The sequence below is a fragment of the Gossypium raimondii genome, chromosome 2 (genome assembly GCF_025698545.1).
Source record: "Gossypium raimondii isolate GPD5lz chromosome 2, ASM2569854v1, whole genome shotgun sequence".
NCBI classification, from domain to species: Eukaryota; Viridiplantae; Streptophyta; class Magnoliopsida; order Malvales; family Malvaceae; genus Gossypium; species Gossypium raimondii.
Genome location: NC_068566.1, coordinates 45,738,126 through 45,765,928, shown reverse-complemented (window position 1 = coordinate 45,765,928; position 27,803 = coordinate 45,738,126). Strand labels below are relative to the sequence as shown.

The 27,803-nt window shown below is 27.8% G+C and overlaps 1 protein-coding gene across 2 annotated transcripts; it reads left to right on the top strand.

The window, feature by feature from the left end:
• Positions 1–41: 41 nt before the first annotated feature.
• LOC105789153 (putative disease resistance protein RGA3) lies at positions 42–12,828 on the top strand. Of its 2 annotated transcripts, XR_008193771.1 has the most exons (3): positions 42–190; positions 9,930–12,394; positions 12,791–12,828. XR_008193771.1 is itself a non-coding variant. In XM_052627642.1 (2 exons), the coding sequence occupies exons 1-2, from the start codon at positions 89–91 to the stop codon at positions 12,165–12,167; spliced, it is 2,337 nt and encodes a 778-aa protein (XP_052483602.1). In that variant the 5' UTR covers positions 42–88; the 3' UTR covers positions 12,168–12,445. The 2 variants fall into 2 exon arrangements, 1 of the variants encoding a protein (XP_052483602.1); XM_052627642.1 differs by lacking the exon at positions 12,791–12,828 and having other exon boundaries at positions 42–1,688; positions 11,431–12,445.
• Positions 12,829–27,803: the final 14,975 nt, after the last annotated feature.

Below are 27,803 nucleotides of genomic sequence, written 5' to 3'. Positions count from 1 at the left end.
CCCCATGTCCGCTTTTATTACCTTTTAATCCCAAATTTCATACCAAAAACAATAACCCATATTACTTCTTTTCCTCCACCTAAACAAAATGGCTCAATCCTTTGCATTCGGGATTGCTGGGAAAATATTGGAGAAACTAGGCAATGTTGCCTACGAAGGAATTTGCTCCGCATGGGGTGTTCGAAAGGAGGTCGAAAAGCTTAAAGACACGCTAGCTGCTATCAGAGCTGTGGTCCTGGATGCTGAACAACAACAGGCTCGTACCCAGGAGCTCAGTCTTTGGCTACAAAGGTTCAAAGATGCTTGTTACGACGTGGAAGATTTGATAGACGAGTTCGAGATCCAAGCATTGAGGAGGCAAGTCCTGGAACGGGGAAGCACTGGAAGGAAGGTACGCCATTTCTTTTCTGGCTCAAACCCTTTGGCATTTCGCTTTAGGATGGGCTATAAGATCAAAAAGGCAAACGAGATGTTGAATGAGATTGCAGCTAACAAGGCCAAGTTTCATCTCACTGAAAAACATGAGACTAATGTCATACATCGTGAGAGGGAAACCTACTCCTTTGTTAAGACATCTAGTGTCATCGGTCGAGATAAAGCTAAACAACACCTACAAAACTTCTTAATGAATCCAACTGATGGGGAAGATATCCCTGTCCTTCCCATAGTTGGGATCGGAGGGATCGGGAAAACTACCCTTGCCCAATTGGTGTTTAATGAGGAGAGTGTGAAGTCGCATTTTGAATTGAGAATTTGGGTGTGTGTTACAGAGGATTTTGACATCAAACAACTGATGATAAAAATCATTAAATCTGCCACTGGCAGAGAGTGCAAGGACATGAATAAGGAGGAATTACATAAAGTTTTACAAGATGTTTTGAATGCTAAAAGAATTTTTATGGTCCTGGATGATGTCTGGAACGAGAACAAGAAGAAATGGAATGATCTGAAAGATTTGTTGTGTGGGGGAGCCCAAGGGAGTAGAATCATTGTCACAACTCGTATCCGCAATGTGGCTACAATCACAGGCACAACACCTCTGTATGATTTAGAGAAGCTTTCTTATGAGAATTGTCTATCATTGTTTCTTAAACTTGCCTTTAAAGAAGGTGAAGAGAAACAACATGACAATCTTGTAAGAATCGGGAAAAGAATTGTTCAAAAATGCAAAGGGGTTGCTTTGGCCGTGGAGACTTTAGGCAGCCTACTCTGTTCAACTAGGGTACAACATGATTGGGAACTTGTGAGAGATAGTGAGCTATGGAAGTTGAAACAGGAGGAAAATGACATCTTGCCTGCTCTAAAACTAAGTTATGATCATTTGCCCTGGTATTTAAAGCAATGTTTTGCTTTTTGTTCAGTTTTTCGAAAAGGTATTGAAGTCAGTGATTCCTATTTGATCTCCCTTTGGAATGCAAATGGCTTTTTGCAATCACCATACGAAAATGAAGAGCCAGAAGATATTGGGAAACGGTATATACAAGAGTTACTATCAAGATCTTTCTTCCAACAAGTTGAAGATGAGATTTTTTCTGTCACCTTGAAAATGCATGATTTAGTACATGATCTTGCATTATCAGTGGCGCAAAATGAGGTGAATTCATGTAACCGTTATTCGACTGGGAATGTTCGACATTTATGGTTTGATCTATCGAAGCAGGATGCTTCCCAGTTGCCAAAAAACTTGGGTTGTCTGCAATCACTTTTCTTATTAGATAAAGAAGGCAAGGCTGATAACGAATCTCTTATTGCAGAAGTCATCTCAAGGTCTAAACATTTGAGGATGTTAGATTTGACTGAGTGTAGTTTCGAGCAATTGCCAAACAACATTGGTTATTTAAAGCAGTTGAGATATTTGAACCTAGCCTGCAATGGAAATATTAAAAGACTTCCAAATTCCATTTGCAATTTGCAGAGTTTGCGAACACTTGACTTTTTTGGATGCAGGGGAATTGAAGAGTTACCAAAAGACATAAGGTACCTGATTAGCCTTAGAGAATTATCGGTAACAACAAAACAGACGCGTTTGCAAGAGAATGGAATATCGTGCCTCACTTCTCTTCGATGGTTGATCTTTTCTGAATGTGAAAATTTAGGAAAATTGTTTGAAGACATTCAAAACCTAACAGCTCTCCGACAATTGTACATAAATCGATGCCACAACTTGGTTTCGTTGCCACAAGGTTTAAAATACCTACCTAAATTAGAATTTTTGTTAATTGGAAATTGTAAAAAGCTTGATCTCACTATGGAGGAGTTGGAACTTGAAAGGGAAGAAGGTGGTAGCCTTAGAAATTTGTGGATCGAAGGACTGCCAAAGCTGGAGTCACTACCCCAATGGATTTTTCTAGGATCCATCAGAACTTTGCAGCTGTTGCGCATCAACAACTTGAAGAATCTCTCGACGTTACCAACATGGTTCCAACATCTCACATCGCTTCAAATTCTTGAAATTTCAAATTGCCCAAGGTTGTCGTCTCTACCAGATGGGATGCAACACCTCACTGCACTCAAAAGATTATAGATTAGAGGGTGTCCAAAATTAAACAAAAAGATGCATAAAAGAAACCGGTGAAGACTGGCCTAAGATTGCTCATGTCCGTGACTTTTATTGTGATGACTCGGAGACAACAACAGATGAGGAATAGATAAGGTAAGTCACCAAACACTGCTCTATTTGGTATATATCTTATTAGCTTTTAAATTTTAATATTTCTAAATCAAATTAGGCACTAAATATGACTCTATTTCTCCCTAACATAATTGAATTTTATCTATTCTGAAGCAAATAAAACTTCACTTGAAAAACAACTAGTGCAATAAAAATACTTCAAAAGCGAATCTAATAAGATGCTAAATGTCTTTTTTAATTATTTAATGGATTAGTATTTAGTATATTGTCAAGATTTTTTATTCTATAAGCAATATTAAAAATTGTCATAAGAGAAAGATGAAAAAAATGTAAAATGCCTCAATTTAATGTTATGCAGAGATTTTCTAACACAACTTATTTATTGATTAAAGTGGCAGGTCAAATTTAAAGAGGTTGAAATTATCTTTGGTCCTTTCCCATATGTATATGTATAAAAGTGTGAATTTATTGGTTTCAATGTATGCATGTTTATAATTTGATTTGTATCAAAGACAATAATGTAATAATTTGATTTCTTTGGTTTGTAAATGTAATCATCACTTGTTTGCTTCTTATTTTCTAGATTATAATTAAATAAATAAAATAATTTTTGAGTGAAAATTTAAAATTTTGTCAATTCAATTGACATGGGTTTAAATTTTATTTTATGCATATTTTATTATTATCTTTCTTCAAATAATATAAATTATTTTAAATACGAAGAGACATTAAAGTAATTTTCTTAATTGAGTTGGGATCCACACCAACTCAATAAAGAGCTTTATAAATCAAAACAAAATAAAGTCTAGGTTAAGTAGTAAATTTAAGGCTTTTTTTCTTTCAATATAATTTGACATGAGTTTAAATCAATGTAGTTGGTTTCGCATCAATTCTGTTGCACGATCAGTGCACACTATTCCAATAATAAATTGAAATGATCACTTTTTTTTTTCGCACTGGTGTAAATTTCGATCTATATAGTTATACCAGCTCATTCCGACCAATTTCAATTGTAGCAGCTGAAACATTGCACATCAACCGATATAAGAATAATGTTAAAAATAGATAAAATTATTATTTTTTACCAACTTTAATTTTTTAATAACCAAATTTAAATTTTAAACTTTAGTAAATGAACAACTTTCAAAATTATAGTAGAAAATAATAATAAAAAGTAAAAAAATTATACTAAAAGGAAAAAAAAGGCAAATTCTAAAAGTTTCACCAACACAACATTATGTGCATGTTTTTATTAAACTTTTATTTTATGTATTTAGCATGAGATTTTTAAGATAATGTTGTGGATAATTTTGTTGTTTAGTGTGTGAAATAATTTTCTTTTGTTTACTTTAAATTTGTTAAATAATAAAATTTTATTTGTGAAGTTTATTGATGAGTGTTTTATATAATCAATTAATATTTTTATATTTGAAACTATTTAATTTAATTCATTTGATATATTTAAATATTTTATGCATTAAATATTTTTAAAAACATTGATAAATCCGAAATGATACATCAAAATAGATGAATATCAGCACTTACTAGATTCAATAGAAAATGATATGTCCACCGTGTGATACTAACTACCTTGGTTCAAATTCCATCATATGCAATTTAAAAAATTAAAAATATTAAAGTGTCATCGAATAATATAACTTATTTTAAATAAGAAATGACATTTTCATAATTTTCCTAATCAAGTCGGTGCTCGACTCACTCGTGACACCAAATCAGTTAGGGATTTTATTAATAATACGTATAGGTATACATTTTAAAGAGGTAAGAAAGTATGCATAATAAAATTAAAATGTATAAATAAAGTAAAATAAATTTTTGGTTAAGTGATAAAATTTAAAAAATATATCAATGTAATTTGGTATGAGATCAAATCCCACAATATGCATTTTTCTATTTTTAAAAAAATAAAAGACTAAAGTACCCTTAAATAATATATCTTATTTTAAATTTAAAATGATATTTTTGTTATTTTTCCCTAACTAAGTCGGTGCCCAATTGACTCGTGACACCAACTTAATCAAAGGATTTTATTAATAGTATAGATACACAAATTTAGTGGGAGAAAACAATTTATATCAAAAGTTATTCTTTGTAAAGTTTACTTAGGAATTATTGGTGTCGTGGTAATTTTCTTGACATGTTAATTTTAATTCTTTTATTTTAAAACTATATAAAAATATGAAAAATAAAAAATCATTAAAATAATAATAATAGACATTTAATAAAAACATATTAATTATTTCCTAATCGAGTCAGTATTTGATTAATCAATAAACCAATTCAATCAGAAATTTTATTAATAATATAGATTATTCTAAATATATATAAAAAAAGTTCCTATGTGGCCCAAAGCATATCATACAAAAATGTAATACAATGGCCCAACACTATTTTTCTTGGGATCACGTTATCAACGATGAACATTATTGATGTCAACTGTTTGATAATGGTTAGGCTGATAAGGAACAAAAAAAAAGCACACAAAGTCTACTAATTTACCCAACAAATTTTAAAAACATTTTATATTGCAATTTTTCAAGCTTGGTGCTAATCTATTAAATTAAAATGATCAAATCTGTGATAGAATGATACATCTACTTCTTCAACCACACCCATAATTATTTAACATGGAAAATAATTTAAAAAATCAACATAAAATATGAATTGTTATTATATATAAATAGATTCATAACTTGTCAAAGTACACTAAAACTCAATAGCTATGTTGTTTATAAATGGCAATTGGGTAAGGTTTTAATACCCAAAAGAGAGGAAGGGTCAAATAGAATGTGTTGAGAATATGTTGAGGGTGTATTTGGATTGTGATGAAGATATTATATTGTGTTTCAATAATAATTAAGCTTCTCATATCCACAAAATATCAAACATGTCATTATCTCTGCACACAAGTTGATTTAACAACATTAATTCATAGTTAATTTTTAGAAATTTTACGATACACATATGCATGTAAAATCACAAATTTCAAATATAAATGTACGTTTAAAAATAACATATAATAAACAACGAAACGTATGGTTTGAAACCGATCAATTATAATAACACATAAAATGTGTAAGATGAAATTTTAAACATATAAATACATCGATAAATAATACTAAACGCTCTATAATTATTTATCATGATTTTGTCATCAATCTTGAGTTAGCGTTGAGTTAACTTGTGATACCAACTCAATTAACAACATTATTAATATATATATTTATATAAGTAATGGAGACAATAAATTGTGTACATTAAAATAGAAATGTATAAAATATATCAAAATAAAGCTCTAGTTGTGGTAAATTTAAGGTTTTACTAATTTGATTGGTGTGGGGTTAATATGTATAAGTGATGCTGTGGATTTATTCACCTTGTGAGTTGATGAATACGGCTTCATGAGTATCGTGGTATCAATATTGGATCATTCTTGATATATAAAGATTTCACATTTGAAATTAACAAATATGATTAAAGTTTATACGAGCTTACTAAGCATTCATTGCTTACGAAGTTGTTTTCCTTTACTTTCCAGATTATCGGAAGCTCGATCGGGTTGGAAGCTTGTCGGAGTTTTATCACACTATCCATTGGTTCTATCGATAATTTTGGATGATTTGGTTCTGGTTATGATGGCATGTATAAGTTAATTTGGCCAACGTTGGGTCATTAATGTTTTGATTTTGATTGGTTTCAAATATGAATGCTAGATGATATAAAATGTCTGATAAATAATTTGTAAACTCCGGTAATGCTCCATAACCATGTTCCGGCGACGGATTCGGGTTAGAGGCGCATTTTATTTTCAAAATTAGGTTATATTCAAATCGAAATTTGATTAAGAATGATTGATATTTGGTTTTGAGTGAAATTTTAATTTAGGAATCATGTGAAAAAAACCAAGACTTGGCTTATTTGGCGGGCAAAGATTTTGTTTCTGTAATGAAGAATATAAGAAGAGAGAAAAATAAAGGGAAGAAGAAAAAGGAAATAAAGAAATAAAAAGAAAAAAATTTAAACTGTTCAAAAAAAGAGTATAGGGAAAAATAGAAAAACTTCGTTAAAAGAAATAGGGAATGGAGGAAAATAAAGGGGGAAGGAGAAGAGAATGAAAAATAAAGAAAAAAGTGAAGAAAGTTCAAAGCTCAAAACGAAGAAAATTTAAAGACCAATTATATAATTTAACCTAAATTTTTTGTTTGAAATGATGAATTAATGTGCCACGTCAGCCTACCGTTAACGACAATTAACGTTCAGTGACTAAAATGTTACAACATGATAACGTAAATAACTAAAATGTAACCTGAGACCAATAAAAAAGATCATTTTAATAGTTTACCTTAATAAAAATATGTAAGACCTGTGCATGATGGCACATAAACAAGAATAAATACGACTAAAAAAATCCACACATGATTTAAATAATGAGATTCTAACACCATATTTTAAAATTCCTAAGGTATTAACGTTATTGTTATAACTTTAAGATGAATTCTTTTTTATTTCTTTTACATTTATATTTTAATTAATTAATTTATTTTCATTAAAACCTTTTGAATAATGATAACAAACTAATTTTACACAAATATAATCTAACAAAATTATCTAAATATTAGTATATAACTAAATTAAATATAAGTTTAAAATACTTCGCTATAATTGAAGTCTAAATATATATTTATTTATTTATTTATAAAAGAAGTCAAATATATATTAAATTACGGCACACTTGTGATTGGAGTAAAACAATTTAGATAACAAACATATTATACAAGGATAATGAAAAACTAAATAAGATTTTGATTTAAATGATAAAATTAAAGTATTAAAATTATGGTGAAGTTCAAATCTAATCATATGCATTTATTTTAGATTTTACATAAAATATAAAAGGATTAATGCAGACTTTTAGGCATTGAAGTATATTGCTTTTTTCACTTTGGTCCTTAAAGTCTTTTTAGCCCACTTCAGTCCCTAATGTTATCAAACGTTTTCAATTCGATCCCTAATGTTATCAAACGTTCCCAGTTCAGTCTTTTGAACGTTAGATATCTATCAAATTATAAATTACCACATGGCACACATTGACATCATGATAACGTCATCATCTCGAAAAACACCTAAAAATCATTAGATATAAATATGTTAGAATATGTTAGAATTTTTTAAAATTGTAAAAAAATTATTTAGAAACTATCAAAATTATAATCATTACTAGAAATTGTAAAAAAAAAGAAGAAGAAAATTTATTAGAAATCATAAAAGATTGTAAAACTTTTTAATTAAAAATAGTAAAAAGTACACATTCACTAATCGTATTTAAAATATTAAAAATTGATATAAAAATGTTTATAGTAATGCAATCAAATTTTATAAAAATTTTATTTCAAAATATTTTAATAAAATTGAATAAATTTTATATCAATTTTAATATTTTAAAATACATTAATTTTAGTACTTTATCGCGTCATCTACAATAAAGTTATTTGACTCGACTCCTATTTAATGTTTATAGTAAGATTTTTTCATCCATCATCATGCACATGCTTCTTCCTTTTTGTACCAAAATTCTTTAGAATGGTCAAACACTCGACAATTGTTGTTAAGATATTGGTCTAAAGATAAATAATTTGTCTTGAAATAATAAAAAGTATTTGGAAAAATCTAAAATATTATTTAATTGAAAGAAAATTATTTTCATTAGTTAAATAATTTTAAAAACTTATCCAAATTTATTACGTAAAATATCTACTAATTATAAATTCCTATTGATTGACTTATAAAACAAGCATATTAAGCGGTATCCTTCCAAGATATAATTATTAATGTTCAAACTCTAGTAGATGGTGATTTAGAAATTTTAAAATGTTAAAATTTCTAATATTTTAAAATTGTTAGTAAAATTTAGTTATTTTATATTGTTTTGTAATTATATATATTTTAGTTTTTGATGATTTTAATAAATTTGTAATTTTAAATATTTAAGGTTTTTAATAATGATGTCATTGTGACATCATTGTATGACACTTAGGAACATATGATTGGCGGATATCTCACCCATTAGTTTTTAACATCCGAAGGGCTAAATTAAGAACATTTGATAACATTAGAGATTGAATTGGATTAAAAAAACTTTAAGGATCAAAGTGGGAAAAATAATATACTTTAGAAGCTAAAATGTGTATTAAGCCAATATAAAATGATAAAAAAAACCTTTATAGCAATGATTGTTATTTTATAAAAAATTGAGTTTCGGTGATTTCTTAATCAAGTTGAGACCCAATTGATGGATAACAACTTAGCCAATTCTTTAAAATTTAAATAATTGTATACATAATTTTATAGTTATTCAATATGTAGCTAAATTTTCTTATTTTGCAATTTAAAATAGAGAAATGAATAAAATAAATTGATAAAAAAATCCTATACCCTAAACCCTATATAATTCTAATGTTTATAAGATTTATTCAAAATTGATGAGGTAAGTAGATATTGTTCAAACTTAAGTGTACTTGTACTAAATTTGAGAGGATAAGTGTTTTTTTTACCTTATATAATTCTTGATATGATATTATGTGGCAATCACGTATTTGTCATATCAGTAAAGTTAAGACACGTTAGTTTTTCCATTCATTTTAGGATAATTTGCACAAAAATATACATTTAAAGATTAAAAGAGATGAAAATTTAAAATAGGCGATTAATTGATTTTATTTTAAAATTGGACGATCAAATAAATAATTATACCAAGATTTTAATTGAGGAATTTTAGGTAAGAATTTCTCGAATAAATTTTTATATTTATAGTTACATTTACTCAATTAAAATCTTAAAGTGTGTTCAAGCAGGAAAGCTTGATGAATAAAATGTTATAATTTCATGAATTCAGGATTTTGTAATTTTAGGATGCCCCATCCTCACCAATGAATAAATCCGTTAACCCACCATCACTTCAAACCTTATTTTGCACCTAAAGGAAACATTAAGAACATATACTTCACTTCACAAACTTGCAATCTATGCTGCAACACACGCAACCCAAATCATTCCTTTTTATCTTCCTATATATACCTTCAACAATGGCCCCATGTCCTCTTTTACTACCTTTTAATCCCAGATTTCATACCAAAAACAGTAACCCATATTACTTCTTTTCCTCCACCTAAACAAAATGACTCAATCCGTTGCATTCGAGATTGCCGGAAAAGTATTGGAGAAACTAGGCAATGTTGCCTACGATGGAATTTGCTCCGCATGGGGTGTTCGAAAGGAGTTCGAAAAGCTTAAAGACACGCTAGCTGCTATCAGAGCTGTGGTCCTGGATGCTGAACAACAACAGGCTCGTACCCAGGAGCTCAGTCTTTGGCTACAAAAGTTCAAAGATGCTTGCTACGACGTGGAAGATTTGATAGACGAGTTCGAGATCCAAGCATTGAGGAGGCAAGTCCTGGAACGGGGAAGCACTGGAAGGAAGGTACGCCATTTCTTTTCTGGCTCAAACCCTTTGGCATTTCGCTTTAGGATGGGCTATAAGATGAAAAAGGCAAACGAGATGTTGAATGAGATTGCAGCTAACAAGGCCAAGTTTCATCTCACTGAAAAACATGAGACTAATGTCATACATCGTGAGAGGGAAACCTGCTCCTTTGTTAGGACATCTAGTGTCATCGGTCGAGATGAAGATAAACAACACCTACAAAACTTCTTAATGAATCCAACTGATGGGAAAGATATCCCTGTCCTTCCCATAGTTGGGATCGGAGGTATCGGGAAAACTACCCTTGCCCAGTTGGTGTTTAATGAGGAGAGTGTGAAGTCGCATTTTGAATTGAGAACTTGGGTGTGTGTTACAGAGGATTTTGACATCAAACAACTGATGATAAAAATCATTAAATCTGCCACTGGTATGAAATGCATGGACATGAATATGGAGGAATTACATAAAAAGTTACAAGATTGTTTGAATGGTAAAAGATTTTTTATGGTACTAGATGATGTCTGGAATGAGGACAAGAAGAAATGGAGTGAGCTGAAAGATTTGTTGTGTGGGGGAGCCCAAGGGAGTAGAATCATTGTCACAACTCGTAGCCGCAAAGTGGCTACAATCACAGGCACAATCTCTCAGTATGATTTAGAGCATCTTTCTGATGAGAATTGTCTGTCATTGTTTCTTAAACTTGCCTTTAAAGAAGGTGAAGAGAAACAACATGACAATCTTGTAAGAATCGGGAAAGGAATTGTTCAAAAATGCAAAGGGGTTGCTTTGGCCGTGAAGACTTTAGGCAGCCTACTCTGTTCAACTAGGGTACAACATGATTGGGAACTTGTGAGAGAGAGTGAGCTATGGAAGTTGGAACAGAAGGAAAATGACATCTTGCCTGCTCTAAAACTAAGTTATGATCATTTGCCCTGGTATTTAAAGCAATGTTTTACTTTTTGTTCAGTTTTTCCGAAAGATTTTGAATTCAATGCTCTCTTTTTGATCCCGTTGTGGATGGCAAATGGCTTTTTGCAATCACCATACGAAAATGAAGAGCCAGAAGATATTGGGAATCGGTATATACAAGAGTTACTATCAAGATCTTTCTTCCAACAAGTTGACGAAGAGCATATTCTTTTTCCCACCTTGAAAATGCATGATTTAGTACATGATCTTGCATTATCAGTGGTGCAAAATGAGGTGAATTCATGTAACCATTATTCGACTGGGAATGTTCGACATTTATGGTTTGATCTATCGAAGCAGGATGCTTCCCAGTTGCCAAAAAACTTAGGTTGTCTGCAATCACTTTTCTTATTAGATGAAGAAGGCAATGCTGATAAAGAATCTCTTATTGCAGAAGTCATCTCAAGGTCTAAACATTTGAGGGTGTTACATTTGTCTCAGTGGAGTTTAGAGCAATTGCCAAACAACATAAGTTATTTAAAGCAGTTGAGATATTTGAGCCTAGGCTACAATGGAAATATTAAAAGACTTCCAAATTCCATTTGCAATTTGCAGAGTTTGCGAACACTTGCACTTGAGGAATGCGGGGGAATTGAAGAGTTACCAAAAGACATAAGGTACCTGATTAGCCTTAGAGAATTAAGGGTAACAACAAAACAGACTCGTTTGCAAGAGAATGGAATATCGTGCCTCACTTGTCTTCGAAGGTTGGTCTTTGCTGATTGTGAAAATTTAGAAAAATTGTTTGAAGACATTCAAAACCTAACAGCTCTCCGAGAATTGTACATAGGTGGATGCCACAACTTGGTTTCATTGCCACAAGGTTTAAAATACCTACGTACATTAAAATTTTTGTTCATTGCACAATGTGAAAAGCTTGATCTCTCTATGGAGGAGTTGGAACTTGAGAGGGAAGAAGGTGGTAGCCTTAGAAACTTGTGTATCGAAGGAGTGCCAAAGCTGGAGTCACTACCCCAATGGATTCTTCTAGGATCCATCAAAACTTTGCATGTGTTGGAGATCTGCAACTTGAAGAATCTCTCGACGTTACCAACATGGTTCTAACATCTCACATCGCTTCAAGGTCTTGGAATTTCATATTGCCCAAGGTTGTCGTCTCTACCAGAAGGGATGCAACACCTCACTGCACTCAGAAGATTAGAGATTAGAGGGTGTCCAAAATTAAAGAAAAGATGCATTAAAGAAACCGGTGAAGACTGGCCTAAGATTGCTCATGTCCCTGACTTTTATTGTGGTGACTTGGAGACAACAACAGATGAGGAATAGATAAGGTGAGTCACCAAACACTGCTCTATTTGGTATATATCTTATTAGCTTTTAAATTTTAATATTACTCTATTTCTCACGAACATAATTGAATTTTATCTACTCTGAAGCAAATAAAACTTCACTTGACAAACAACTAGTGGAATAAAAATACTTCAAAAGCGAATCTAATAGGATGCTAAATATCTTTTTAATTATTTAATGAATTAATATTTAATATATTGTCAATACTTTTTTATTCTATAAACAGTATTAAAAATTGTCATGTGTATAAGATATTATCCAAAACGTTAATAGATATATATTTCCAATTTACATTTCGAAAGATGAAAAAAATTGTAAAATGCCTCAATTTAATGTTATGCAGAGATTTTCTAACACAACTTATTTATTAATTAAAGTGGCAGGTCAAATTTAAAGAGGTTGAAATTATCTGTGGTGCTTTCCATATATATATATATATATATATATATATATATATATTGGTTTCAATGTATGTATGTTTATAATTTGATTTGTATCGAAGACAATAATGTAATAATTTGATTCCTTTGGTTTGTAAATGTAATCATCACTTGTTTGCTTCTTATTTTCTTTATTATAATTAAATAAATAAAATATTTTTTATACTAAAAAGCGGTTATATGTTTGAGGAACAACACTAATTTTTTTTTTCGGTATTTATATCTTTTAACTTTTGCAAAATAAAAAATAGGATTATAAATGTTAGAAACTCTATTGCATGTGAAAATTATGCATGTAGAGTATAAATCTTTGAGTGGTAAATTTAAGGTTTTATCAATTCAATTGACATGGGTTTAAATTTTATTTTATGCATATTTTATTATTATTTTTCAAATAATATAAATTATTTTAAATGAGAAGATACATTAAAGTAATCCACACCAACTCAATAAAGAGCTTTATAAATCAAATAAAATAAAGTCTTGGTTAAGTGATAAATTTAAGGTTTTTTTTTTCAATATAATTTAACATGGGTTTAAATCAATGTAGCCAGCTCCGCATCAATTCCGTTGCATGGCCGGTGCACACTATTCCAATAATAAACTGAAATGATCACTTCTTTTTTTTCGCATTGGTGTAAATTTTGATCTATATAAGTTATACCAACTTATTCCAACTAATTTCAGTTGTACCAGTTGGAACATTGCACACCAACCTATACAAAAATAATATTAAAAAATAGATAAATTTATTATTTTTACCTACTTTAATTTTTTTAATAACCAAATTTAAATTTTAAACTTTAGTAAATCAACAACTTTCAAAATTATAGTAGAAAATTAATAATAAAAAGTAAAAAATTATACTAAAAGGAAAAGAAAAGACAAATTCTAAAAGTTTCACCAACACAACATTATGCTCATGTTTTTATTAGACTTATTTTATGTATTTAGCATGAGATTTTTAAAATAATGTTGTGGATTATTTTGTTGTTTAATGTGTGAAATAATTTTTTTGTTTATTTTAAATTTGCTAAATAATAAAATTTTATTTGTGAAGTTTATTGACGAGTGTTTTATATAATCAATTAATATTTTATATTTGAAATTATTTAATTTAATTCATTTGATATATTTAAATATTTTATGCATTAAATATTTTAAAAATATTGATAAATCCAAAACAATACATCAAAATAGATGAATATCAACACTTACTAGATTCAATAGAAAATGACACGTCCACGGGTGTGATACTAACTACCTTGGTTCAAATTCTATCATATGCAATTTTTTTAATTTAAAAATATTAAAGTGTCATCGAATAATATAACTTATTTTAAATAAGAAATGACATTTTCATAATTTTCCTAATCAAGTTGGTGCTCGACTCACTCATGACACCAAATCGGTTAGGGATTTTATTAATAATACGTATAGGTATACATTTTAAAAGGTAAAGAAAATATGCATAATAAAAATAAAATGTATAAATAAATTAAAATAAATTTTTGGTTAAGTGATAAAATTTAAAAAATTCAATGTAATTTGGTATGAGTTCAAATCCCACAATATGTATTTTTCTATTTTTAAAAAATAAAAGACTAAAGTACCTTCAAATATATATCTTATTTTAAATTTGAAAGGATATTTTTGTTATTTTCTCCTAATTGAGTTGGTGTTCGATTCACTCGAGGCACCAACTTAATCGAGATTTTATTAATAGTATAGATACACAAATTTGGTGGGAGGAAACAATTTATATGAAAAGTTATTCTTTCTAAAGTTTACTTAGGAATCATTATTGGTGCCATGGTAATTTCCTTGAAATGTTAATTTTAATTCTTTTATTTAAAACTATATAAAAGTATGAAAAGATAAAAAAAGACTATTAAAATAATAATAATAGACATTTAATAAAAGAATATATTAATCATTTCCTAATTGAGTCGGCATTTAATTAATCAATAAACCGATTCAATCAAAAATTTTATTAATAATGTAGATTATTTTAAATATATAAAAAAGTCCCTATGTGGCCCAAAGCATATCATACAAAAATGTAATACAATGGCCCAACACTATTTTTCTGGGGATCATGTTATCAATGATGAACATTATTTTGATAATGGTTAGGCTGATAAGGAACAAAAATAGGCACACAAAGTCTACTAATTTACCCAACAAAATTTAAAAATATTTGATATTGCAATCTTTCAAGCTTGATGCTAATCTATTAAATTAAAATGATCAAATCTGTGATGGAATGATACATCTATTTATCTACTTCTTCAACCACACCCATAATTATTTAACATGGAAAATAATTAAAAAAATCAACATAAAATATGAATTGTTATTATATATATATAGATACATAACTTGTCAAAGTACACTAAAACTCAATAGGTATGTTGTTTATAAATGGCAATTGGGTAAGTTTTTAATACCCAAAAGAGAGGAAGGTCAAATAGAATGTGTTGAGAATATGTTGAGGGTGTATTTGGACTGTGATGAAGATATTATATTGTGCTTCAATAATAATTAAGATTCTCATATCCACAAAATATCAAACATGTCATTATCTATGCATACAAGTTGATTTAACAACATTAATTCATTGTTAATTTTTAGAAATTCTACGATACACGTATATATGTGAAATTACAAATTTGAATATAAGGGTTCATTTGATTGCCAGTAAAATGTTTTCCGTAAAATGATTTCGGAAAATGTTTTACTTTTTCGTAAAATGATTTCTTGGAAAATATTTTACGGTGTTTGATTGAATCATGTAAAATATTTTTCATTGTTTTATGATTTTCGAAAATATTTTTCGGAAAAGTTATTTTTACATATATTAATATATATTAATAAATTTTATATTTAAATTATTTTTACATATATTGCAATGATTTATTTATAATAATTCTCAATTATTAAGCTACAATATTAATCGTTATAAATTGAAAAAAACTAATATCAAATAAATTATTTGTAATTGTGTTAAAAAAAACAAGTATTGAATAATTAAAAAAACAAGTTACTGGAAAATCGATAAACATAAGCAGTTTTCTACCGGAAATGAAGGAAGGAATGAAGGAGGCGATAGAGAGGAAAGCACGGAAAATGTCTTACGGAAATTGAAAGGGTAAGACATTTTTCCTAAAATGTAACACATTTTCCCTTGTTTTGGAGTTCATTTTCCAAATGGAAAATGTTTTCCGCCAATCAAACGCTGGAAAAGTTGGAAATGATTTTCCGGAAAATCAATTCCGTCAATCAAACAGACCCTAAATGTACGTTTAAAAATAACATATAATAAACAACAAAACGTATGGTTTGAAATTGATCAATTATAATAACCCATAAAATATGTGTAATACGAAGTTTTAACCACATAAATACATCGATAAATAATACTAAACGCACTATAACTATTTATCATGGTTTTGTCATCAATTTTGAGTTAGCATTGAGTTAACTTGTGATACTAACTCAATTAACAACATTATTAATATATATATATATATAAATATAAGTAATGGAGATAATAAATTGTGTATATTAAAATAGAAATGTATAAAATATATCAAAATAAAGCTCTAGTCGTGGTAAATTTAAGGTTTTACTAATTTGATTGGTGTGGGGTTAAATCCTACCGTATGTATGTTTTTATTAGTTTTTGTTAAAATAAAAGATTAAAATATCCTCAAATAGTTTAACTTATTTTAATTATGAAAAGATATTTTCGTAATTTTACCAATTGAGTTGGTGACTCAGTTGAGGTAACACCAATTCAAGAAAGCACTTAATAAACAATATGGATATATTTGACGGTTAAATTTTTAAAATAAAACAAATAGTTAGAAAACTTTTTAATTGGCTTAAAATATATCTACATGAATAAAATATAAAATATAATAATTGGATTGTTAAAATATTAACAATACAAAAAGTCATAAAAGTGACCCTAGTAAAAGTGTATATATAATATTACACGATGGAAGAATTGAGTTTTAAACAATGTTGTTGAAATTAAAGAGAAATGGGTGGTCTAACTCAATGGCGAAGCCAGAAAAGTTTTTTTGGGGCTAAAATTAAATTGTAATTTTACGATAGTAAAAATATAATTTTATTATTTTAATAGCTTATATTTTTATAATTTTTAAAGGATTAAATCAAAATTTTATCATTTTTGGGAGGCTAAGTGCAATTTTACTTTTACTAATTTAAAATTTTAAAAAACCTAACGAAAAATTTTTCATTTTAAGTAGAGCTATGCCGTTGGACGAAGGAAAATGGGCTACACAATGGCCTTGGCCTCCCCTCTCAAATGATAAGATTTGTCATTTAACGCTTCAATCTTCATTTTTTTTCCTCCTCTCAAAAAAATTATGATTTATTTTTGATTCCTTTAAAATAATATTCTAGCTTTACCACTAATTTAATTAAAAATTAATGATCTGACCAGTTTAACCGATAATGTATAATAAAAAATAAAGCAAACAATCGTGAACTAGTAAAAGAAATTAAAAAATCAACATAAAAATTAGATTGTTCAACAGATTCAACCAATCATGAATTTTTATTAAACTATTATTGAACTAAAAATTTAATCAATTGAATTAAAAATCGATAATTTAACCATTCGAATTCTTACAACATCAGTTTTAATTAGTAAGTAAAAGCAAAGAAGCCCAAAAGACTGTAATAATAAAGACTTAAACAGTGAATAGGCCCAAACTAAGGGTGGGTTTGGATGGGTGATTGGGTGCGGTGCGGTGCGTTTAGCTTACTTTTTGTCTCACGTTACAGTATCGCTACAGTATCTAATCTCACCGCCACCGCTATTTTTACACTAACCGCAAGTAAACGCACCGCCCATCCAAACTCACTCTAAGTATAGTCCAATGAATAAAAATGGTTAAAGGCAATAAGATGACTTTTAGGTCCTTGGGAATGGTCACGTCTTTACAATTTAATCCAAGCGAAGAAATGAAGATTGAAGAATATCATTTAACATCACATGAATATATATATATATATATATATATATATATATGAACATGGAAATTGATTGTTCTTCAAGGCTCCATAACTTAAGGATATATAAATAAAAACAAAACCAAAAGCAACTACGGTCATGTTTCCTAGGCCATGAATTTTGGGTTTCTCGCACGTCACCAATGACTATATCACACCACCATACCTTGCTTTGCTCAATGGTTTCATTTGTTTATTCAATTTGTAAATAATTGTATCAATTTTTTATTTAATTAATAAAAAATAATATTTCCATTTTAATGATTGGTGCATGATTGTCGGTTTTATATCGATATTGGTTATATCAAACGTATTGATCGGTACATATCATTCTAGTCATAAACTATTTTTATTTTGGTGAATGTTTGAGTTATTTCTATTGTTTCAATATGTTCCAGTTCATTTCAATCAATACTAGTTTGCACGGGCATAATGTTAACTTGTACTTATTGATACAAAATTTTGATATTTTTAATCAATTTTAAATATATATTTTGTGTATTAATTATTTTTATTTTAAAAATTACATTAAAAATATAATTATTGAATTTATTATTGAACCTAATTATTAATATTATATTTTATATTTAGATATAAATATATTTGTAGGTGTGTAGTTAAGATATATTTATATATAATATTTTATTTAAAAATAAAAATAAATATTTAAAAATAAAATAAACTTTAAACTATACACTAAAATACCTACAACCAATACTATTAATATCAAAATAATAATAAATTTATTATATTATAAATCTTATAAAATGTTATAAAATAATTTATGAAGTTGGAACCTAAAATTATATTATTTAAATCCTAAAATCTTTCTAAAGTTAAGGTCAGGAAGTTTATTATAAAAATAATTTACATTTTATAAAAGTGTTATAATATATTTACTTATAAAAATTATGGTTAAAAAGTATGGACATAACTTATTTATGTGTTCATGTTATATATTATAAAATAGTATACTTATTCAAAAAAATATTATAATTTTTTATCTTAAGTTATTTATAAAACTATCATGTTTTTATATTATTATTTTGAAGTAAAAATATATAAATCACTAAAATTTACATTCAAAATTATCCTAGACAAAAAAAAAATCTAAGTTGATCTAAATCTAGACAATCAATATATGGTATATATTTTTATAACTTTATTTATTTAATTTTAAGTATTTTTATTTTATTTTAATATTAGTGCTTGCCGTGTGTAATAATATGAGATTGTCACGTGTTGTATTATTGGCAACTAGCGCCACGTTATCATATTCTAACGCGTAACACATTCCAAGTTTATGATATTAAGTCCAAAAAAATTTAAATAAACTAAGTATAAATGGTTAAGTTTAAGGGATATGGTTTTATTATATTACAACACACTACATAGGTATTTTTTTTTTTGTTATTTTTAAATTATGAATATTGAAAAATCTTATTAAAACTATTTTTATATTTCACATCCATGTTAAATTACAATTTTATTATGATTTAAATTATGAATATAGAAAAAAAACTTAGTAAAACTAACATTATATTTCATGAACTAAACAATATAGGTCAAGGGGTTCGAATCTTACCAAGGGCGAAACACTCACATCGCTTCTTGGTGGGTGGTCGTACATTCATGTATGGTGAATGTGCCTTCGTTCATGAATCGTACACGGCTCTTTGTGGATGAGTGAGAAAACTCTTTCCGATGAACAATACCTTTCGTTATTGAGGGGCTAGATCAACGTCCCCGAAGACAACACTTCAAAGACTTCTCTTAGAAAAATCAATCCTCTCAACATAAACTTTTTTTTATTACTATATCACTAATTTTGTTATTTTAAATATTATTATTATTATTTATCACATTTAGTAAGAGTAAATCACTCACACACCACATTGCTTTTGTTATTTAAATTCATTGGACTTAGAGCTGAGATTCGAGAAAAATAAAAATCCACGAGCGATGAGAATTATTTTAATTACAATATATCAAATTTTAGTATTATATGAACACTTTAACATAATTAGTAATTTATTGTTATAATATTTAAATTATTAAAACAATTGATATACTTTAATTATGCTTATTAATTATTATTATAAATAATATTACTTCATATTAATTATATTTAAATAATTTACATAATATTTCTCTAAAGTATGTGATATTAAAATTAAAAATTAATATCAAAACTATATATAAATTTTGAGTCAATGTACAATGTTATACATGAACTTTGATTTTATGAAATTTTATATATAAAATTTTGATTCGATTCAATTTTACAAATCACTAATATCGAATTAACATCATTTTACATTTATATATTGCATACACAAACAATTATATTAATTCGATATGAAAATAAATGTATGTATTCATTTCTTTAAATGTGTAGGATTGAATCAAAATTAAAGTTTTGTGTATACATATCAACCATAATTCAATTTTCATGTATATAATTACACCAACTCAAAGTTCATGCATCAAATTACATTTGGAACTAAAATTAATGTATAAATTAAATATTTATCTCAAAATATTAATAAAATAAATATATTCTTTGTATGTAACGTGTAATTAAATCTTGATTGTCGAACTGTAAAAAAAAAGAAAAAGTTTGTCGTATAACTTATACGTACATAGACGTGGCAGCCTTTAATCTTCTCATTAACTATTTATTTATACATAAATTATGGTTGTAAGGAAAGATCAGTGGTAGATTAGTTGAAGGTCAAAGTCAAACCTTGTAACCCAAGGCATGAAATTCTTATATATAAATGATTAAAATTTCGAGAAAGTTACATATACGATGAAATGTAGGGTCAAAGAGCAAAGCTTGAGTCATTGGTGGTAGCCTTTTGACCAAAAGAAAAGGCTAGTTAGAATAAAACATGAGAATTATGAAGTGTAAATTGGTCATAAGATAGGGCAAACCAGGTGCTTAAACAATGATTAATTAGACTAATTCAAAGTTCCGTTAGAAGGGAAGAGGGGTCTCTTAATTTTATTATTATTACTTATCCATAACTTCGTGAGGTAGATGTTTTTTTACTATAAAAGCAATCAATTTAGTCTTTACGCATTATTTTTAAGGAATTATATAATATTATAGTTTGTGGTGTAATTGAAAGTCAAAATTGTTGACTTATCGTGTTTTGAAGTAAAGTGAAGGAACGTGGGTAATTTAATCCCTGTTGTCTCTCTAAAATATTGAATTTTGATTCTTTTCGTATTAGTTTAAAATAACATATCATTCAAGGAACTATTTTTCATGGTAATCTAAATGGCTAATAATTTATAAAATTAGATTGAACAAATTATTCATTTAAAGAACCGTTATGTCTTCTATAAGTCTAATGAGTGAGATAATTTGTCTTTGCAATCAAAGCTAGTTCAACTCCTAGAGATAGAAATATAGATGTGATTATTTAGATTTACAATGCATTAGACATGACCCAAGTTAAATTTATCCTAGATTAGTTTATGAATTTATTCACTTCTGAAGTTTATGGTGTGACTTAACTTAATCTTGAGTACGCGAATGACAATGCGTTTATAAGTCATATACTTTGATATAATGGAACTTGTGCTCTCACTGTGGTAAAATGAGAGTTGATTTGTTAGGTACATAATTTATGCATGACATGGTTTCACTCACAATAATGGAATTATAGCTTGATTGGAAGATTAAATAGTATCTTATCATAGGCATTGTATGAATTATGAAAATGGAACATGGACATGAGTCGTTCGTCTAAGATGAATGACTAATCATTATTGTTTGTAAGTAATGATCATTTTCGTCTAAGATGAATGACTAATCATTAGAGTTTTTATTGATGAATGGAATTTCAACACTACACCTAAGTCAATTGTGAAAATATCTAGGTTGATACAATGCTGAGAACTATTCATACATCCCAACCCTTAAGTAGGAGTATAAATGTGCTTCTGCACGCTCGAACCCACATTATTCTGCACTGGCAATAATGTCAATGCCAACCGAACTAAGACTCAATCGACTAATTATGTGCATATATAAATGTATAAATTGTGATCGAATGATATAGAAAAACCATTTAAGCTAAAAAAATTATAAGTAGTCCCATTTGGGAATAAAAAAATTTCAATGTACCCCATTTTGGAAAAGAAAAAAACACTCCATACATGCATGCATGTCATCTAAGCTAATGCTATAGTTAAATATTAAAGTCATTATCCTTTTAAGTAGTGGGTCTGTTTCCTAATCCAAAACCAATGTTATTTGGAATTTAGTAACATATAATTTGGAGAAAGTAAATGAGACAAATTAAGACATTGATTTTGATTTATAATGAAACATACATTGAACCATAAAGTCGGAATACAAACTTGGGTCATCTTTTTCCAACTGTCTTCACTATTTAAAGCTTTGCCTTCATTGTTTCATTCAAAAATAACAATTTTGCATAAGAGCGACGGTGGGAGGGGTACAAATCATCATCACCTATTCCTTTAATGGTTAGCATCCTTGTTTCATTGTCTTAATTAAGGGAGACTTGTGGTCAAACCCTAACTCTTCAATAAAACAACTTTTAGGGACCCCCCTACAAAATTAATAATAATCCCTCAATCATCTATTCACTATTCACACGTATTCAATTTATATTAAAATTACCAAATATATATATTTTCCTATGGTAAAGAGATATCATTCAACTACAAAAGTCCTAGTTTGATTAGACTTATAGTCGATTGGGTCTTAGGTCAATTGACATTGATATTATTGTCTGTGTAGGAGGATATGAATTCGAATGCGCTGAAGACCATTATCCTCCTATTTAAGAATAGTTCTAGGCATTGTATCAAAAAAAATTATCTATCACTTATTAAATCAATTTAATGGACGAATTCAGTTCGATTCAAAAAGTTTATAATTGAAATTAAAAATCCAGTTTTCCCCTTAATTTAAGACAAAAAGGTTTTCTCAATATTTGAAAATAGAATAATAATGATAAGACTAAAACAGTTGATGTTCCTTCATAAACATTTCCCTGTGTGTAAAGGCACAGACAATAACAACTTTCTCCCCTCCTTGGATAACTCAAAACCTCCTCTTTATATTTATTTATATACACACTATTTCAACTTTGAATTTCTCTTTAGTCCATTACCCATCCCTCTTCATTTCTTTACTATTTCTCTATTCATTACTCTATTTTATTTTATCAATACTTTTCATCACTACTTGGATTTTTTTAAAAATCCTATTTGAATCTAAATTTCCTTTTTTTCTTTCCCAATCATTTTAAAGATATATTCAATGGGAATAAAATATATTTCATGTTAATCGTTTACCTCTTAAAAAATATTCACAGCAAGAAAATTAATCCTCGCTACTAACGGTGAATACTTTGATTTCGATAAAAATGTATTTCATCATTCAAAATTATATAATTCTCAAAATATAAGTATAATAAATAATAGGGATTATTTAGAAACTGGATTCGAAATTAATATCGATTGAAGACTTGTACATGAGTTATTTGCTAATATAGTATCACGGTGATCTTTGTACTAAGAGTCGGATTGCATTTTTTACTTTCTACTAAAAAAAAAGCAAGTTAATCCTTCTATGTCATATCAAATAGCAAACTGGTCATTTTGTTAAAATTCTATTCATTTCTACTATTAAAAGTTGGTCCTCGTGCCACGTGTAATTTGTTGGATATGTCGTCAATCATGTCAATTTTTAACAACAGAAATGGATGAAATTTTTAACAGAATAATCGGTTTGTTATTTAATTTAACGTACAATTATTAATTTACCTATTTTTAGTGAAGGGGGCGAAATTCAATCAAGTATTGATAAAGAGGCCTCCATGATACTTTTATCGCCATTTATGATTTAGTCGATATTTTTTTTAATTCGATAGAATAATATAATAACTGAAAAAATAAAAATAAATGAGAAGGAAATTTATAAAGAGAAAACCCAGCTGTATTTAGAGGCATCATATCATACCATACATCACCGTCCTTATGGACTAAATGTAGAAAGAAGAATAAACAACTAATCAAAGATATCTTTGAAGTCAACTTGATCGATAATCATAACCGTCCAATTATAAGACCTAAAACATTATAATAAAATGAGTAGCTAAGCTACTGTTATTTTAATTCTATATATCTTATGGAATTTTCAAAATACACCCAAGAAGAAGATCCTCTTTATTTCTTTATTTATTAAATTTATTTGTGTAAAACCCTAATTTGCATGCAGGTTTCTACCAAGAAGATTTTGTATCACTTTGAATAATCTCATTATAAGTTTTAATAATATTCGAATCTACATTTTCCTGTATTAATAACAATAACCATGTCAATCGAACTAATACTCAATTAGCGGATGGAGTACAAATTCTAAATCATTGGCTAATTAATATATGGGACAATTCTTTTAAATATATCATTAAAAAATTACATTTTAAGAGAATATTAGATAAGGATCCTATATGGACCTTAAGATCAACATGAGGACTAATTCCTTTAAATATTTTTAAAACAAAATTAAAATTAATAATTATTTTTTGAACAATCTCGGTTCGATTATTTTGTTCTTTTGATAAATTACTTAGAACTATCCATAGTCCTTCCTTAACTCATAAATAAAAAGATAAAAGGATCGCTATGGATAATAATGCAATTAATAAAATAATGTTTTAATTTCTTTTACTTACAGATTTAATACATATGTCAATCGAGTTATGAGTATCAAACCTTCAAACTTATCATTTAAAAAACTAAAATTGAAAATAATTAATAGAATAATTTTTTTCTTAATTTTTTTATATTGGGACAGGGATAAAAGTCACATGATTTGAACATGTGTCTATTATATAAATAATTAAAATAATATTTTTAAATTTATTTCTATTTGAATTAAGTATTGATCATAATGATATTGCGAATTGCTATGTAAACCAATCTAGTAATAAATATTATATAAAAAGTAAAAAAAGAAAACTAAAACTAAAAATCTAACATAAAATAGAAAAGCACTAGAACTAAAAACTTAATAATTTAGAAAAAAAAACTCATCATGTATACGTCTTAAAAATAAAATAAAAATTAAAATTAAAAATCTAAAATAAAAAAAAAACTAAAATTAGTAATTTAGGAAGAAAAACTTTGTATAGGTCTAGCAAAGAGTTGGACATATGTTATAATTTTGTGAAATTAGGACATTTTTGGTTCATATTTAAGAAAGATAAGAAAATGTGAAAATGTATATGCTATATCACATGTCTAAAAATAATTTAATAAAATTATCCGATAGATTAATTCAGTTAGCATGCTCTAAGTTTGAGGACACATTTAAATATATTTTTCTTTCGATTTAAGGATTATAAAGCGATTATAAAATCAAAATATTTGAACGATGTTTTGGCAAATAACTTCTTTTTTTAATAATCTAATATAGCATATGTTGAAAAAGAAAATAAAATAAAACCCATATCCGAAGACAAAATATAATAAGGCACCAATTTGTTGAAAAGACAATCTCGTAAGGAATGAAAAATCCGACATGAGGAGGATAGTCACAGCAAGTAATAGCAAAGCACACACATCAATGGGTTTTTTTTCTTTTTGGCAGCAATATCTTTTTAATATAATTAGAGAATCAAGTGTTTGGGTGTTCATAATTTTATAATTAAAGCAAGGAGCTGTCATTTTGTGCACCTCCATGGCCTTTTGTTGCCATCTTACTGTACAAATTTTGTGATAGTAGAGACCCTTTCCAAGCTCATTCTCAGCAGTTACGCAATCTCTGTCATCCCCATTCAACAAGTTTTGAACTTTTCTGCATCAGAAACCACACTACACTTTACAAATGGAAAAAATAATCACCGCAAAAAATAGCTTTAGAGGTGTCTATGGTGCAAGTACAGAGAATTTGAGGAGGATGTATAGATAGAGATATCCATGAGTATCATCCATCTATTTCTTTGCCGATATGGGTTGTAAATCAAAGCTACTCCACGTCCCTTTACATCTATTAAAATAATAAATAAGGGGTGAAGTGATAAGTCGTGCTGCGCTATCAAAAATAGAATATGAGTTTAAATCTTAAAAATATAAAATTTACTTTGATTTCTAAATTTGGCAACTAGATTTATTTTAGTATTTGTATATTATTTGGCTGGTAATTAAATCTATTCTGATCCCTAAATTTGGATTCTATCAAGATTAATGATGTGATCAATGTCACTAGAACAGGACCAAACCGGACAAATCGAGACTTGATCGATACAAAGGGATTGAATCAATTTACTCGAAAACTACTTGAAATTGGTAAAAATAAAAAATCGAGACAGTTTGATAGTCGAATAGTTTGAATCGGTTTAATAAAAAATTATTATTTATTATTTTATAGATTTTTATGAATTTTTAATTAATTAATTATTATAGGTCCAACGGTCTGATAGTCCACTAGTCCGACTATTAAAACATTGAATGTGACACTCTAAAATTGTACTACATCATCATATAAAATTTATAAATATTTTAATTTTCAAGTGATGATGTGATATAATCTCATAGTGTTACATCACTAAATTTTATAGTTTTCAAGTTCAGGGACCAAAATAAACCTAATTATCAAATTTAATTATTAAAATTGATTAAAAAATATAAATACTAAACTGAACTTAGTAAGAAAAAAATATTATCCCTTAAAATAAATAAATGTAAAATTTAAAGATTTTTATAATAGTTGAGTCTATACAATTTCTATATGATTATCAATTCATAAATAAATTATTAATTTAATTGGATAATAATATATAAATTTATTTTTAATAAAAATTAATAGCATAAATAAATAAAAAAGATTAATAGCGGAGGAACTAAAAAGGGAATAAAAAATGCATATACGGAGGAGAAGGGAAAAACCGCGTGTGCACGTGCAAGTTTAGAACTGGCATTGGACTTTACAGCTTTAAAACTGTTTCTGTTTTTCAATTAATGTCCACAATAAAATACAAAATCTATTTACCATTAAATATTTGTTTAAATCAAGATGACTATCTATTTTGTGTTTCTAGATGGGTTGGAATTGGGTAATGGTTAGGATTTATATATAATAACTCTGAATCGGGTTTGATTTAATTTTGATTTTGATTCGGTTTATAAATTTTTATTTGAAATTGGATTACATTTTATTCCATTTATTTTAAAAAAATAATTAATTATCCTTATCGTTAATGGTAAAGAGTAAATTGGTCATTCTACCAAAATTTCTTTTATTTATACGGTTAAAATCGTTCCTAGTACTTCAAAGATGAAGTATATGTGGCATGCCACGTGTAACTATCTAGTTATTTCATCAACTATGTTTATTTTTAATAGTACAAATGAGTAAAATTTTAACAAAAAAAAGAGAGAGATCAAATTACTCTTTGATTTAGTATATAGGGCTAATTTGCTTATTTTTCTTTAGAAGAAAAAATATAATCGACTCTAATATAGGGACATTGATGATACTTTTACCATCATAGTTATAATCGGATACGCCTGTTTAAAAAAAATAGTTTTATTGATTATGTAAGAGTTATAATAATCGATAAGAAAACATAAAGGTCAAGTACAGAGGGAAAGCCGGTAGCAATGCATGTGACAAAAAATGGTAAAAGTATCATAGATGTTTCTGTACTAGGAGTCAGATTGCATTTTGCCCATTCTACTTCCATATATATTAGATCAAAGAGCAATTGATCCTTTTAGTTAAAAAATCCATTCATTTGTATTGTTAAATACTAACGTGATTGATGAAATAATCAAACAACGTCACATATACCTCATGTTGATGTACAATGATCAGTTTTTAATAGCAAAAATGGATGACATTTTAAAAAGAAGA